This window comes from Schistocerca serialis, chromosome 9, assembly GCF_023864345.2.
Source record: "Schistocerca serialis cubense isolate TAMUIC-IGC-003099 chromosome 9, iqSchSeri2.2, whole genome shotgun sequence".
NCBI classification, from domain to species: domain Eukaryota; kingdom Metazoa; phylum Arthropoda; class Insecta; order Orthoptera; family Acrididae; genus Schistocerca; species Schistocerca serialis.
In genome coordinates this window covers 82,398,720-82,413,926 of record NC_064646.1, presented here as the reverse complement: position 1 = coordinate 82,413,926, position 15,207 = coordinate 82,398,720, and the positions used below count along the sequence as shown (strand labels likewise).

At 42.6% G+C, this 15,207-nt stretch overlaps 1 protein-coding gene across 1 annotated transcript; it reads right to left on the bottom strand.

The window, feature by feature from the left end:
* Positions 1 to 716: 716 nt before the first annotated feature.
* On the bottom strand, positions 717 to 14,025 carry LOC126419824 (serine protease inhibitor I/II). The gene is made up of 4 exons (XM_050087056.1): positions 13,879 to 14,025; positions 6,612 to 6,716; positions 5,998 to 6,119; positions 717 to 920 (listed from the first exon to the last, which is right to left on the bottom strand). The coding sequence occupies exons 1-3, from the start codon at positions 13,940 to 13,942 to the stop codon at positions 6,010 to 6,012; spliced, it is 279 nt and encodes a 92-aa protein (XP_049943013.1). The 5' UTR covers positions 13,943 to 14,025; the 3' UTR covers positions 717 to 920; positions 5,998 to 6,009.
* Between the last annotated feature and the right edge of the window lie 1,182 nt (positions 14,026 to 15,207).

The window sequence follows — 15,207 nt, the reverse complement described above, 5'->3', positions numbered from 1 at the left end:
GCCTGACCGTGTACCTGACCACTCTCCTCCTAACCTTCTCATAAGCTAGTCTCTCCTTTGCAGTACTTTTTCTCCAGTAATTATCACAATTAGGAGACTATGATATTCTACGTGTTCTATTTTACTTTTCCCAAACAAAGTGGGCTGTCGAGCCCAATAACAAATATTATGAATTTATAGAATCCATTTGTGAAGACTAATCCTGCCTCAAGTCACTCCTCCTTCGATCAGCAGCTCCTCATGATAAAGATTAATGGAATAGGTTGTGAAAGTCAATAATACAGTTGTAAGATGTTGCTACGTTCAGGCAATCTAAACTACTCCATATGTAGTTAGGTTCGATCAAAGGGAGCGTTTCCGTTAAGCGTAGTCCAAATCAGGGTTCCCTGCTAATTTCAAATCCTGGACGACTGCACTGATATTCAGAAAACTAGCTATCCTCCTTTGCATTTTCCCATTGTTCTACTGACTAACCGTAACCTGACATCTGATTTACCTACGACTGAACCGATGTGATCGTTTCATTTCGTATCCCTACAGATTGTTACATCCGGTTACTTGCATGCACTGACCGGTCCCAATTGTAACTCGTTGCCATGTTTTTCTCGTTCCCTTAAATCTCCTATTTTACACTTCTTTAATATTCGAAAATAATGAATCATAGGTTTTGGGAAGAGGGTATATGTTGTTCAGAAACTACAAGATAACACAGTAGATATTTTTGAATTTTTTTATTAATTACAAAAATATGCAGAAAAATTTCCAATCGAAAAAATGTTTTTGTTGCAGATGGACTTCACGGAAGCTGCATGACAGCCTGAAATGGTCTCGAGAAGTGGGAGGCGTACGTCGCTGCAGCCAGTACAGGTGTTGTTAACTGCTGACATTCTACAGCATTAGTCCAGACTCGGAAGTAACCCCTGCGAGGAAAAGAAATGCCATTAGCCGAGCTTCATAGATCAAATTATTTCTTTTAATTCAGCCTAAGCTCATACTGTGGGATATTTCTCTCCTATGTTACATCCTCTTAGCGTGTCAAGCTTAGGGGAATGCTGTCAAACGCTTCAATATTTTCATGCGTTACTGCGTTGCAAGAGCCATGTTCAAGAACCGCTCCAGTGCTGCAACTGTAAATTCAAGTGTGTTGCACGGGTTATTGAGTAGGTAACCACACGACCTATATCGAAACAGTTAACCAGAAAGCTGATTTAATGACCGTGTGGCTGTCGCTGTGGATTGAGGGAGGCCTAGAAACAATTTGTTAGCTCCCTATCCATAGTATCCGTGCGCATGTAACGTGCGTGTGTGTGTGTGTGTGTGTGTGTGTGTGTGTGTGTGAGTGAGTGAGTGAGTGAGTGAGTGAGAGAGAGAGAGAGAGTGAGAGTGAGAGGGGGGGGGGGGGGGGGAGCGTACTCGGACGCTTTTACTGAACAGAATCAAGCTGTCTTCTTCTGGTCACGTAACTGACTAAGAGTATTTTGACAATTATATCTCGTAAACTATCGGAACGGATGACGTTTCTGCAGGAAAACTTTCCAACGTCTGTTGGCGATACAAGTAGTTGACTTTCTTAGTCAACTGATTCTCATTCCTTGCAACGTTGTAAAGACAAATCCTTCTACGTGAACACTCAATAGGTATTTCGGTTACATTAATTCCAGCCTAATGTCTAGCACGGAGGTATGATTTATGTGACTCTGTTTTCTGTATTGACTAGAACGTATTATTGAATACAGTACACAATTTTTACCAAGAAATCTTTCAGAACATTTCCTGAGACATTAAAACTGTGTGTTGACAAGAACGCGAATCCGGAACCTCGCCTTTCGTGAATTTCTTGTTCTCTTTGGGCCTTTGCGTTCCCCTTCAAGACTATACTTCCCTCTCCAAGACTGCTTTCTGCAGCATGTGCTCCCTTTCCTATGGAAACAATTTCAAACGACGTATCTTCGTACGCGATTTAAACCTTGTGACTATTAATCCATATAATTTACTGGAAAAAGGTAATTAACTGAAAGATCTCTTCCATTGAAAGCTGAGTCTTCCTTCCTGCCGGACAGGGTAGCCGCGTGGTCAAGGCGTCTTTTCACGGTTCGCGCGGCTCCCCCCGTCGGAGGTTCGAGTCCTCCCTCGGGTATGGGTGTGTGTTGTCCTTAGCGTAAGTTAGGTTAAGTTAATTAGTGTGTAAGCCTAGGGACTGATGACCTCAGTAGTTTGGTCCCATAGTCCTTACAACAAATTTCCAAAATTTTTATCCTTCCTTCAACAGAGCGAGACTGTTTATCTTTGGCTGTTTAAAATTTACTACCCAAAACATCATCATCAAAAACTATATCCTTGATCTGACTGTGGACTGAATTAAAAACTTTAACCCCTTTATTTCCTTCGAAGGAAAAATTCGGAAAAGGTTTTTTTCTTCTAAGCCCTGTTCATTTTTAAAGTAATATTCATACTGTCTATTTTATCAAAAATTTAACATTCTTCAATAGAAATCTCTTGGAGTACTAAGTTTTTAAAATGAAGCTTGTGCCTGTAGAAGTCCAACTTTCATCCTGAACCATAGACGGAAAGTTCTGATAGTCTTAGACCGAAGACGCCGGTGAAGTGTTAGGTATCCCACTCGGCACTGATCGATATGATGTCCTCCTGAGGAATATGACACCGAATTCTGCCCAATTGGCGAGTTAGATCTTCAAAATCCAGAGCTGTTTGGAGGGCCCTGACCATAATGCTCCAAACGTACTCCGCTGGGGAGAGATGCAGTGAACTTGTTAGCCAAAGTATGGTTTGGTAAGCACAGACACAAGCAGCATACCCTCTCCGTCCACGGGAGGTCATTACCTTGGTGAAATGTATGCCCAGAATGGCGTTTCACGAACGGCACAAAACGGGGCGTAGACTATCGCCGACGAACAGCTGTGCTGTAAAATCGCAACAGATGGCAACCACAGGAGGCCTGTTATGAGACGAAATGGGAGCCCTGATCATGGCTCCTGGTTGTCGGATCATATGGCGAGCGACACTCAGGACTGTATTCGATCAATGCCCGGGGCGTGTCCAGACACGTCTTCGGCCTGCAATCTCGTTGACTGTGGTAGAACTGTCTTCAGCGATGAGTCCTGCTTCGAAATAAGCTCCGATGGCCAGCGAGGATGTGTCTGGAGATGTCCAGGACAGTGGTGGGATACCAACCCTCCGTATGGTTCGACATCCAGAAGTGCTGACCTGAGGTGCCATTTTATTTAAGTGCAAGACCCCTTTGGTACTCATCAGTAGGACCCTTAAAGCACATCGTTGCATCAACGATATTTGACGCGCCGTTATGTTGCCCTTCATGGAAAGCCATCCTGGGCTTACATGTCATCAACGGCCGCCCAAACACTGCGAGAGATTCTACTGCTTGTTTGCTTGTTTCCAAACCATACATTGGCCGGCAATGTCGGCAGATCACTCCCTTATGAGAAAGTCTGCAAAATAATGGGCGGGGTCCTCCAACAATCTCGGGGTTTTGACGATCTGACGCGGCAATTGGACAGACTTCGGTACGATATTGTCAGGAGGAGAGTCAACAACTCTGTCAATCAGTACCAAGCAGTATAAATGCTTGCATAAGCGCCAGAAGTGGACCAACGTGTTACTGACTTGCTCAGTCTGTAAAGTTGTTTCTCTTGAATAAATCATCCAGTTTTTTTGAAACTCTAGTCATTTGTTTGTAAATTACATCACATATATCGATTCCAATCCCATTCGTGTAATTCCTTCGTGGTGCGTCGTTTTCTACGTCTCAGACAATGTAAACAGCGATTCTGTATCACATCATTCAAACAATACAAAAACAAATAGAAATTGTTAAAGAAACAAGAAAAAGAGTGAGACTCCAATTACGATAAAAAGAAAGAGACGAACTGCATTTCTAGCAACAACGTGGTACCGAAAATTCTAAACAATGAGTACCAGAAACTCGAGAGAGTCTCTCAGTTCAAATATTTACGCCAAACTTGCCTGAAAAAGACCGGTTAATAAAATTCATTGTCACAAAATAGTTTACAAGGTTACAAAAGGTCTTTACAGTAAAAATTCTGCTCAAAATACACAAAAATGTCACACTACAAAATAGCCATGAAACCAGAGTGTCTTTATGGGGTTATAACACTAATTTTAATGAGAAACAGAAACATTGAAGAAACTCAAAAGAGTGATTTAAAAGTAATAAGGAAAATATTTGGTCCAAATAGGCTAAGAGCAAATCTCCAAATCGAGACCCACCATGAGGTCCCGTTGCAACTTTGTCAAGTGCTGCAAACTTGGAAGCTCCCCTGAGTGACTCACAGGTCTAGCGCTCCTGGAAGAAAGGGTCTCGCTCATCCCAAGGATGGGATAGCTGAACCCAGGATTCCTGCGTTTCGTTGACAGTAATAGTCAATGCGAGAAGTATGACTGCGTCCAACTGATAGACTGGAAATATTAACTTGCTACACACACTCATCCAGGTGAATATCCTTCAGTACACTGGAAAAATAAATAAACAGTTGTCCTGTTGCTCTCAGCGTGTGAGAGTCTTATTTTCGATGCTATTTTGAAGGCTTGCGTGTCAGTTTCGCTCTTAATCAAGTAGTTTCTCATTTGACCTCATGAGGCTTAGTAAACCCCATTTACCACACCCTAAGTCCCAGAAAAAAATGAAGGCAGAAGGAATGGAAGTCATCATCTTTCCGACAGTAAGTAACGAGATGAGCTCTTCCATTTCAATGAAGAACGAAACAAATGAAGTGCTTGTTTTGATCGTCTTAAATTATGGACCGTTTCTTAGTCCAAAGACAGTTATTTGACTTCAAAAATGGTGCACGTCCTTAGAGGCATAGTTATAGAGTGCTGTTCTCAATCACTGAATGGCAAGCACGATACTGGATGGCAAGTTTTGTGATCTTTATGATTACCCGAAGAAACTTTGCGATATCATTCTTTGGGGCCCATTCGAGTCTCTGTTGCCAGCCCAGTTAAAAGTCTTGGTAACTACGGTGTACTGAGGTACCACACAAGAAGAGTTTGTGATAACAGTTACCAGAAGTACCGTGGTTACAGCAGGAACATCACTGCGCGCAAACCAATCACACTGCCGGCAAGAACCACTCCAGCTGGAGCGGCAGCGCCACCAAGAAGGGAGACGCGCGCTTAAGTAACCATACAAGGGCAGCGGTTGTGTTGGAAGCTGTAAGTCAGCCTGAGTCTTGCTAGGGAGTTCCCGCAGAGCGTTCGTCGTGACCTCAAGTCTTCAAGTTGTCGAGTCAGATAGAAACAGTGGCCGATGGATAGACTGTGGTTAGTCTCCGGTAGAAACAGAACAGGGAACGCCTGCCTAGAGATTAACTGAGTAGTGTTAATTTGGAACTGTTCTTCGAATAGTACGTCAAGGCAGAAGATTAGTTTTCTTCCGTCTTTAGTTCAGAGAACATGATTTATGTTGTGTTCATGGAACTGTAATCGACGCAGGACAAATAGGCTAAATCTGCATTCTGCATTTCCTGTGACCAGCATTAACGGAGTTGAGTTGCGCCGTCTGACACACTGACGCCTTGGAGTATCGACTGCTAGACAATTATTTTGTCAAAGTTCATCAAAATAAATATTCCACGGGGTGTTTCGTAAATGATAGAATAAACGATAAAGTGTTGTGGTGGTTCCATGTAACTATTACAGTAGCTGATATTTGAAGTAGAATGCTATGAAATTTCGTCAGAAGCGTTTCCGAACCGGTCTACGCCATCTGAAACAGATACGTACCACCGAATTGTATGATTGTGTAATTTCTGTTATTCCAATCCTTATCTCAAGATAAGTGTGAAGACAATATAAAAAACGTGTCATATTGTAAATGTGATGTCTATGGCATAAATCAGACAAAAACTGGCAAATTTCAGAACTCTTCATGACACTTTCTTGGATGGAAGGAACGTAAGTAACTGAGTTACAGATTGCTAACAGCTCCTGTGCATTTACCTTTTTCTCTATTCATTGGTGAGGGCACGCCTTGAGGGTGCAGGCTGCCGACTTTCCGTCACTTCCACAGCGACACGTGTTGCATTTATCCTTGAACGTTGTGCCCGGCTCGCAGGAAATCTCTGCAACAGTGTGATACTGGCATCACAACACATTCCCATGTGAAATTTTGTTCCCTATACCTTCACAACAGTGTGGGGACTCTTAAAAGTAGCGAAAATACTTATGCAGTGGCTTGAACTCTCGGAGACACTTATGAGTCAAAAATTCTACTTTGATCGAATTGTAAATAACACAATACATAATAAATAAGATATAAAAAAAGAGGAAAAAGAGCGTAGTACAATTAACACTCGGTGTTCAGCTTCCTATTTGACTGTGGAAGCTTTGCAGAAACATGTGTATACCATATAAAGACATGAAATGTCGTAGTACTATGGCTCAAATGGCTCTGAGCACTATGGGACTTAACATCTATGGTCATCAGTCCCCTAGAACTTAGAACTACTTAAACCTAACTAACCTAAGGACATCACACAACACCCAGTCATCACGTCATAGTACTAAACGCATTGCAAAGTGACATTTCAAACAGGAAAAGGACACAAACTCACCTCTCTTATGGGGCGGACAGCCCTTGCGAGTACAGGCCCAAACTCCAGTAGGGGTACAATTGCATGTGTTGCAGTCTTGTTTCTTCGTCTGCCCAGGTGTACATTCTGGAAAATATCAAAACATGATTATTCTTAGGTTATAACTCTCAGCTGGTCTTTCCATTCCATATGACAATTAATCTGTAATTAAACACCTGTCCTCCGTCTCACATTAGGTGCGGGTGCCCCTCCTCCCTCCTTCCAAAGAAAATATTTTTGTAGAAGCGTTTATATTTTAACATGTATCAATTTCCAAAAAGCACAACTAACTTTAAGAGAATAAAGCAGCATTGAAATGAAAAGTCTAGAAAATAGAAGAGACTTGTTGAAATTACAAGTCCGATGGACACGAAAGTCACTTCAGTGGATGGGACTACGACCTCACGAAAAACATTCAGCTAGCTGAAGGCAGTTATTCACGGGCTGTAGTTGTACCTACCGGCTGTCAACAGCTCCAACATGGTTTGTGAGCCCATAAGGCAAACTCCCTCATTTACGTGCTTGTGTAACCATTACCTGCAGACCTACGTTCTCAGAATGGATTACCACCGTCCTTAAAGGTACACAGACATTTGAAGCACATGATGCTCACTGACCAAAGTACGAATGGATGTTGCGAGAGGCAACAAAACCAGTACGACTACGGTCTTTAGTGAATGCCGTGAAACATGTATCTCCTCTCTTGTCACCCTGAACAGCAGTCCAGTAAAGACCTCATATTTGCGTGCCCATGTCAAATGGACATAACCTCACAATTTCTTAATTTCGACATCGTTTCGAGTGTATTGTATAATGGACAGAAGGGGATGGACAGAAAGAAAGAGGAGGAGGAGATCGACAGAAAGTGTTGTTGTAGGAGATGAGAAAATGGAGGGGATGGAGATGATGATTAGGGAAAAGAGGAGATGGTAATGGGGACAGGAACAGCAAATCAAAAAGTGAAACTCTGGAAATTCCTTTAAAAATAGAAATCTTCTTTTCCCAACGAAAATCCGAAACTTTATCTTGCTACACAAAAGGTCGCCTTTTTCGACGCAACCACCGGACTGAGATGTGATAAGCCTTCTTAAAATAGTTGATCCGGGTGTCCATGAAAGGAGCTACATGCAGAATTAATGGAGGACGAAAGGAAGTTCATAAACTACGTAATGTAGCGTCTTCTACGGGTATAAAGCACTTTTCCTTGTGTTCCTGAGTTGTCGGATTAATCTATACGTATTTTGATTCAATTAAAGGAAATAAAGAAAAGGGAGCCATTCGCAAATGGTGTGAACATCTCGTCACTCCATCATTCTCTCCATGACTCGTCATGTATAAGTTTTGCACCCTTAATGGAAAATTGTAGAATAATTGCTATAACGTGACCAGAACAACGTTATGAGATTCAGGCACTGTATCCAGCACTCATTGCTCCGCAGTGGCACCTCTTTTATTGATTTATTTTTTTTGTGGCGGTGTTCGTAGCGACAAGCAATTCGCTGTAGAAACGGCTTACGAAGTCACCGCCACACTTTTAATAGCGGGCCGACCGGTCCGCTGGAACAGTGAACAGAAAGATGAAAACCCAAACACTCTGATTAATTAAAAGTCGGTACTTATCTTTATTATAGAAGATACAGAAACACCGTGGTGAACTCCGTGTCTACAGAGATCTGTCTAGTTCGAGTCGGAGCGGCTAGGTCAGCGTCGGCTGACGACAAACAACAACTCTGCTGCGATGAACACACAACTGACTAGCAAGTACACAATTCGGTGGCGAGTATACAACTGAGTGGCGAATCCAGAACTGTCCTAGCGCTCGCGACTCCAGCGCTTAAGAAGCCAGAAGCCAGCGGTGGCGCGCGCAACCTTGCGGCGATTTCCTGTATCGCTGGCGCTGCTTATGCGGACGGCGTCCGGACTTTGATGCTGCCAACCTTTTGGCAGCGGGCTCGGGTGGCATTACTGGCTAGGATATAACAATTTTTGCGAGAAAGACAGACAACGGGCTAGTAAATACTATGAACCTCTTTTATAGACCAATTGTATCCTTCCCTATAAATATTACGCTCTTACTACAGTATGTAAGTAACGATATATTACATACAGCGACCTCAGAAACAACTAGATGTTAATATCAACGAGAGTAATATGAAAAGATACGAAAGATAGGGATAAACAATGTATAAACTGATGTTGTTTAAGAGATTATTTTGGAGAAAATTTTAAACTTTATATCTCTACCGACCTCAACGCTGTTTATAATTCTTTCTTATTTTCTAGTGTCCGTGCTTTAGTTCCTTCTTCCCTCTCGCTAATCTCAGAACTTCCCTTCCTCCTGTTTGTTTCTTTCCCTACGCTCAGACGTTTACATAACTTGACTGGCCACGCTTATCTCTTTCATGAGCTACAGCTCTCGGCTATATATTTTAATTCTGAAGTTCAGTTGGGTTATCGCGGACGTTATTGGGTGGTTGCTGTTGCTGGTAGTAATTTTCTCTGTAAATATGTCTGTCAGAGACACACACAGCGCTTGATATATATGACCAGAAGCGCGTGCCCTTGACTTTTTTCAAGTGTACATTATACAGATCTCCAGTTCAACAACGAAATATTGGCTCTGAGCACTATGGGACTTAACTTCTAAGGTCATCAGTCCTCTAGAACTTAGAACTACTTAAACCTAATTAACCTAAGGACATCACACACATATCCATGCCCTATGCAGGATTCGAACCTGCGACCGTAGCAGCAGCGTAGTTCCGGACTGAAGCGCTTAGAACCGCTCGGCCACAGCAGCCGGCAAGAAATACAAGTCTTGTGGACAAAGAGGAAGACTTCGATAGCGAAAGGGCACACAAAAATCTATAAAATTCGAGAAAAATTGTGACATAGTGACTATATTGTTTCCGAACAGGAAAAACGTGTCGAGTAACTTAAACCGATATATAAAGACCATATTACGAGCTAGAAGTAGTGCACAATTCGTTCACGACAGGCTGAACACGTTTCGAAGCACACCTACAGTAACGGAAGTCGACATGAAAATAATCAGAAAGAATCGGTACAGTAAAAGCGTACTGATACTCAAGACAACCACAAAGCATGATCTATCTCCAGTCCACGTGCAACACCACGGAACACAAATAACGTTTTGCAAATAATTTACACTGAAATTTAAGGTGGGTAAACGCTAGTAACCATTCGACTTTCGCATTGTAAGGCAATCTGAAAATTTCGTACTGTGTTGCACACAAAAAGTGCACCAGAATAGAAACTTAAAGATGGCACGCCCTGGGTAGTGACTAGCTCTTATAGTAATGCCAGAGATAATGCCAGAAAAATTTATAAGCTGTTTATGACGTCATTTCAGGGAATTTGTGATACTTTTGGGCGGAAGAATGAAATGTCAGGCGCAAATCTAAAGCGCTGTTCCCACTTGAACAAGTGAATGGGCTAAAAACTAACTTAATAAATTCAGTGTTATGGAGTCTTTCTTTTCACATACGTGCAAAGCGGGTGTCTTCGTTTGTAGATGAGCTTAAGAAACGATAACAATTACTTATTTCTCTGTTTATATTGCCTGGTAAGTTTACAGCTACGATGCCATTCTAATATGTTTTCCGGCGTCCTTCCGTGGTTTCTCTAGTCTCATTAAGATGAATGTAAGAAAGTTCCATTTTAAAAAGGACACGAGCTTCCCGGTTGTTGCCCTATCGGAGCTCGTGCTTCGCCGCTAATGACGTCATCATCGACGGAACATCAAAATCCTAATCTTCCTCCCTTGAGTTAAGCCAGTACTTGATATTACGATGGCCTTAGACAAGGAGAAGGCAGAAGAAACAAATATGGGATGAAAGAAAAAATTAAGATGTAGAATGAGATTAATGAAATTTCAAAGAGTTAGTTAGAAAGAAAAAAATCAGGATGTAGCGATGAAATTAGAATTATTTCCGCCTTAAGCAGTCAGAAAAAATTTGCTGTTCGCTATTATGATGTGATAGCGCAATGTCTTCATTACTACGATTACTAAGAGATTCATCTTGTTCATAAATACACTCGGGCCATGTATCATAAGCTGTCGGGAAGCTCCCATGGCGAATAGTTGCAGTGGAAAAAGTTGTGTCTTAGGATCCAAACAGTATCTGAACTGATCCTGTATTGCAGCTGTAACGAGGTGATGATTGATGTACGAAGAAGGGGGGGGGGGGGGCATCAGAGTGCCGTGGCTGAGAATCTGCTGAAGTGGTCGACAGCATGTGGTAACCATGGTGCTTCTTCTGTCTCATGGAATGTAGATGAGAGTACTGAAACAGACACCTGATCGAACAGACTAAATTTGACTGAAAGACTCTTTACGTAAGAGGAACGAAACGGCTGCATTTGATTCTATCGGTATTTCATAATCCCAGAGATGCCAGAAGTGACTCGCAACTTCTCCGTTGCCTAATGTATGAATAGCCGAAGCCCGACCTGAGGAAAGATGAATCTGAGTTTCGGAGAAATGTCGGAACACAGCGCCGCAACGACTTATCTTGGAAAATAACAATGAAAATTATAATAGCCACATCGTGTTTATACAGCTGATGTCCGTCTGATCCCGTAATATCTTCTACGGATTGTTACCTGACCTGGCTCATTCAGCAATCATGCTTTGTGTGCTTTTGACAAATGTTTTCTGGGTATACTCAATTTCATTGCGACAACTCACTAATGTGGTTTGCCTCTTAACGTGGGACTCCGTAAGTATTAATCTATGTTACATACATATAACCGTTATAACCCTGAAGGTACGTCTACACTGGCATGAAATCGGTGGTTGCAAATAAAGCACCTTCATACAGCCATGTGACTTTTGGAAACATCTCAACATTCTCAACATTTTTAATTGTTACAACTTTTCAAATACTTTGAATAGTTGGTGAGTGCTGAATGTTTTCTGTTGTTAATCGTCTCTGAGCTGTGATTGCCCTCCCCAGAAAGTTGCTCGTTAACTTAGAGAACTGAGTGAAGAAGGACAAACTCAATCGCATAGCATTTGTAGATATAGAAAACGCTACTGACAGTGTTGATTGGAATCCACTCTTTGGATTTCTGAAGTTACCAGAAATAAAATACAAACAGCAAGCGATCATCTGCAACGTTTAGAGAAACGGGACGTGACAGAAGAAGGATATGAAACGTAATCAGACGCTGACTAGAAAGTGCGACAGGATTTTAACCTGTAGCAGCAGTTATGCAGTCACTGCAAGTAAAGGAACCCAAGAACGAGATGGATAGGAGCTTTTAAAATTAAGTGTTACTGAAGAATACTAAAGATTAGGTGGACAGAGCAAGTAAGCAATAAATTAAGGAATTACAGACATTAGCTGCGAGTGAGCAACTGATTCAAGTCAATGGGAAAGTTTGATAATTTGTGCTGGACCGTGATTCGAAATCGGATCTCCTGCTTACGAGGAAAGAATTGGTGACACATCGAAAAGAAAGGACAGTTTGAAAGAACACATCGTGAAGACTTCAAGGAATGTTTAAATTGGTAACGGTGGGGCGTGCGGGAGGTAAAATTATAGAGGAAGACCAAAGCACAAGTATAGTAGGTAGGTGGATATAGGTAGGAGTAGTTATCCTGAAATGTAGGGGCTTTCACAGGATATAGTTGCGGGGAGAGCAGTATCGAATCAGCCTCCGGGCTGAAGACCAGAACAACTGCAACAACAACATGTGCAGTTTAAGTGCTGTTTCTATTGGTGAAACCCCTTACATTAAGCTAAAGAATCCGGTCCCGAGGGAGAGCCTCTGACTTGCACCAGTGTTGGGCTCTGACCTTGTGTGTGAGAACCGAATAGGCATAAGATTAGTGAAACGGAATAGTTGAAATTTTTAGGTGTTCAGATAGTAAACTGTCGCGAAAAGCCCCCTTCCAGGATCTTGTTCAAAGAATTAATGCTGCCATTTTTACTATTCGAACGGTAAGTGATAGTTTGACACGAAAAATAGTCTGCTTTGCTCATTTTCATTCACTTATGACTCATGGTATTAGGTATGCGTACGGAGCGATTTGAAATGGAATGATCATATAAAATTAATTGTTGGTAAGGCGGGTGCCAGGTTGAGATTCATTGGGAGAGTCCTTAGAAAATGTAGTCCATCAACAAAGGAGGTGGCTTGCGAAACACTCGTTGGACCTATACTTGAGTATTGCTCATCAGTGTGGGATCCGTAGCAGGTCGGGTTGACAGAGGATATAGAGAACATCCAAAGAAGAGCGGCGCATTTCGTCACAGGGTTATTTGGTAAGCGTGATAGCGTTGCGGAGATGTTTAGCAAACTCAAGTGGCAGACTCTGCAAGAGAGGCGCTCTGAATCGCGGTGTAGCTTGCTGTCCAGGTATCGAGAGGGTGCGTTTATGGATGAGGTATCGAATATATTGCTTCCCCCTACTTATACCTCCCGATGAGATCACGAATGTAAAATTAGAGAGATTCGAGCGCTCACGGAGGCTTTCCGGCAGTCGTTCTTCCCGCCAACCATACGCGACTGGAACAGGAAATGGAGGTAACGACAGTGGCTCGTAAAGTGCCCTCCGCCACACACCGTTAGATGGCTCGTGGAGTATAAATGTAGATGTAGATGTATTATGGGGTAATTCTTCCCTTCTCAAAGGATAGTTTTGGCTCAGAAATAGGCGGTTCGGGCAATGACTGGTATAAGTTCGCGAACATCCTGTCGACCCCTATTCACAAGTCTGGGTACTCTGACATTAGCCTCTCAATACATATATTCCTTACTGTCGCTTCTTGTTAACAGTATCAGCTTATTCTCAAGAATAAGTAGCTGTCACTCAGTTAATAATCGGCCGAAATCCAGTCAGCATTTGGATCGCCCTTACTCGACTCTTGAGCAGAAAGTTATGCATCCATTTTCAATCAGCTACCACACTAATTCAAAAATCTTAGCAGTAATCCACGCGCTTCCCAATCCAAACTGAAGAGTTTCCTCAGTTGTCACTCCTTCTGTCGAGGAGTTCGTTGGAAAACTAAACTGATTACAGTATTATATTGTCTATTGGGTTTTCATAAACTTATAGCTTGTCGTTTTTGTGTTCAAAACATTTTATTTTGTCTGTTATTACTCTTATGTTGTAATTTCATGTACTAACACGTTCCGTGACCTTGGAGATTTGCTCCCCAGTGTGGTCCTACGGAATTCGACGTATAAAACAAAATAAAACGACAAGTGTAGAACTCACCCTGTTCGGCCTGGACCAGGACGACGAGGAGGAACGCGGCACAGAGTGCGAGAGCGAGCTTCATGGTGAGCGGTGAGCGGTGGCGGTGATGACGTGGTGCGTCGACTGCCGCAGCCGGCGTCGGGACGCCCTTTATACCGCCGCGACGCCCCTCCACGACGCCGGGGCTCAGGCGAGACGCGCGAGTGGGGGCAGGGGGTCGCTCTCACACACTGGCGCGAAGCCAACTCTTCCTGGAAACGTTCCGCCGGGTTGACAGATACGATTCGTCCAGATCTGTAAGTGCATCGGGCTTTCTTATTTCCTAGGGTATTCCCACTCACGTTTGCAAGACTTTTCGCCAGAACTATGACGTACAGTGTAGTGCACCTTTGTTTACTATATGATTCCTTCTGTGAAACGAAAGGAGAGGGCAGCTAGGGGGATGGTGAGGGGGTGAGGTGGGAAAGCGAGGGACGAACTGCACGGCTATTCTACACTAGGATAAACGGCATACATACACTGACGCGACAAACGCTATGGGATACAAGAACCTTCAACATCGCAGCGCATCAGCAATCGTTGGTTAATATATTAAAGAACTAAAACCCCGATTGCGAAAAAAGTACCTAGTGTTAACCCAGGTTTCGGCGTAGATAGCTACACTTTCTTCAGAACAACAATAAAACCCACAGGTGCCTAAGAAGATCTTTGTCAATAATTAAAAGAACACCATAGCTATACATTTAAAAACTAAAAGAAAAGGAAAACACAAATAGTACATATGTACAAAGTCAAAACCACTACTTAACTTAATAGTGTACGCTCCACCTCACACCGGCCTATGTTCGATGGGCCATGATCCGCCATAAACTGCAGCTACAAATGGTCGCTCACTTACAAACCCGATCCGCTACCTATGCACATGCGCAAGATAAGGGAAGTTACTTGAATGCTCATGCGCATACGAATACGAGAAAGTTTATACATGGGTCGGGGCTAAATAGCCCATATATTCCCAACCGTGGATCAACGAATATCAAAAAATGGAATGGATAGAATAAGTGAAACGCTAAATAGGAGATGAAACCTAAAAATAACCGCACACGGTTGCTTATGCTAGGAAAGAAACATAAATGAAGCTACCTATGACAACAGGAGGAACTCTTAAAAACTATACCTAAAGCCAGTAGTTAGCCTGGGGGGGGGGGGGGGGGCTGAGGGGACGTAATCTAAACACGTCGTGGTAATAAAGATATAGCGATAAAACGTGAGGTGTTCAACGGGCTAAAATCACCTTTGTCGCAAAAGAAAAATGAGGATAAAAAGAAAGAAGATGAACAGCTTGAC

What these genes read in the sequence shown, in the direction of transcription:
- LOC126419824 (XM_050087056.1), bottom strand. Translation starts at nt 13,942, where the DNA reads ATGAAGCTCGCTCTCGCACTCTGTGCCGCGTTCCTCCTCGTCGTCCTG. An exon ending in CCTGGTCCAGGCCGAACAGG is followed by an intron (nt 6,717 to 13,878) that starts GTGAGTTCTACA and finishes GATATTTTCCAG; the next exon opens with AATGTACACCTGGGCAGACG. An exon ending in CTGTCCGCCCCATAAGAGAG is followed by an intron (nt 6,120 to 6,611) that starts GTGAGTTTGTGT and finishes ACACTGTTGCAG; the next exon opens with AGATTTCCTGCGAGCCGGGC.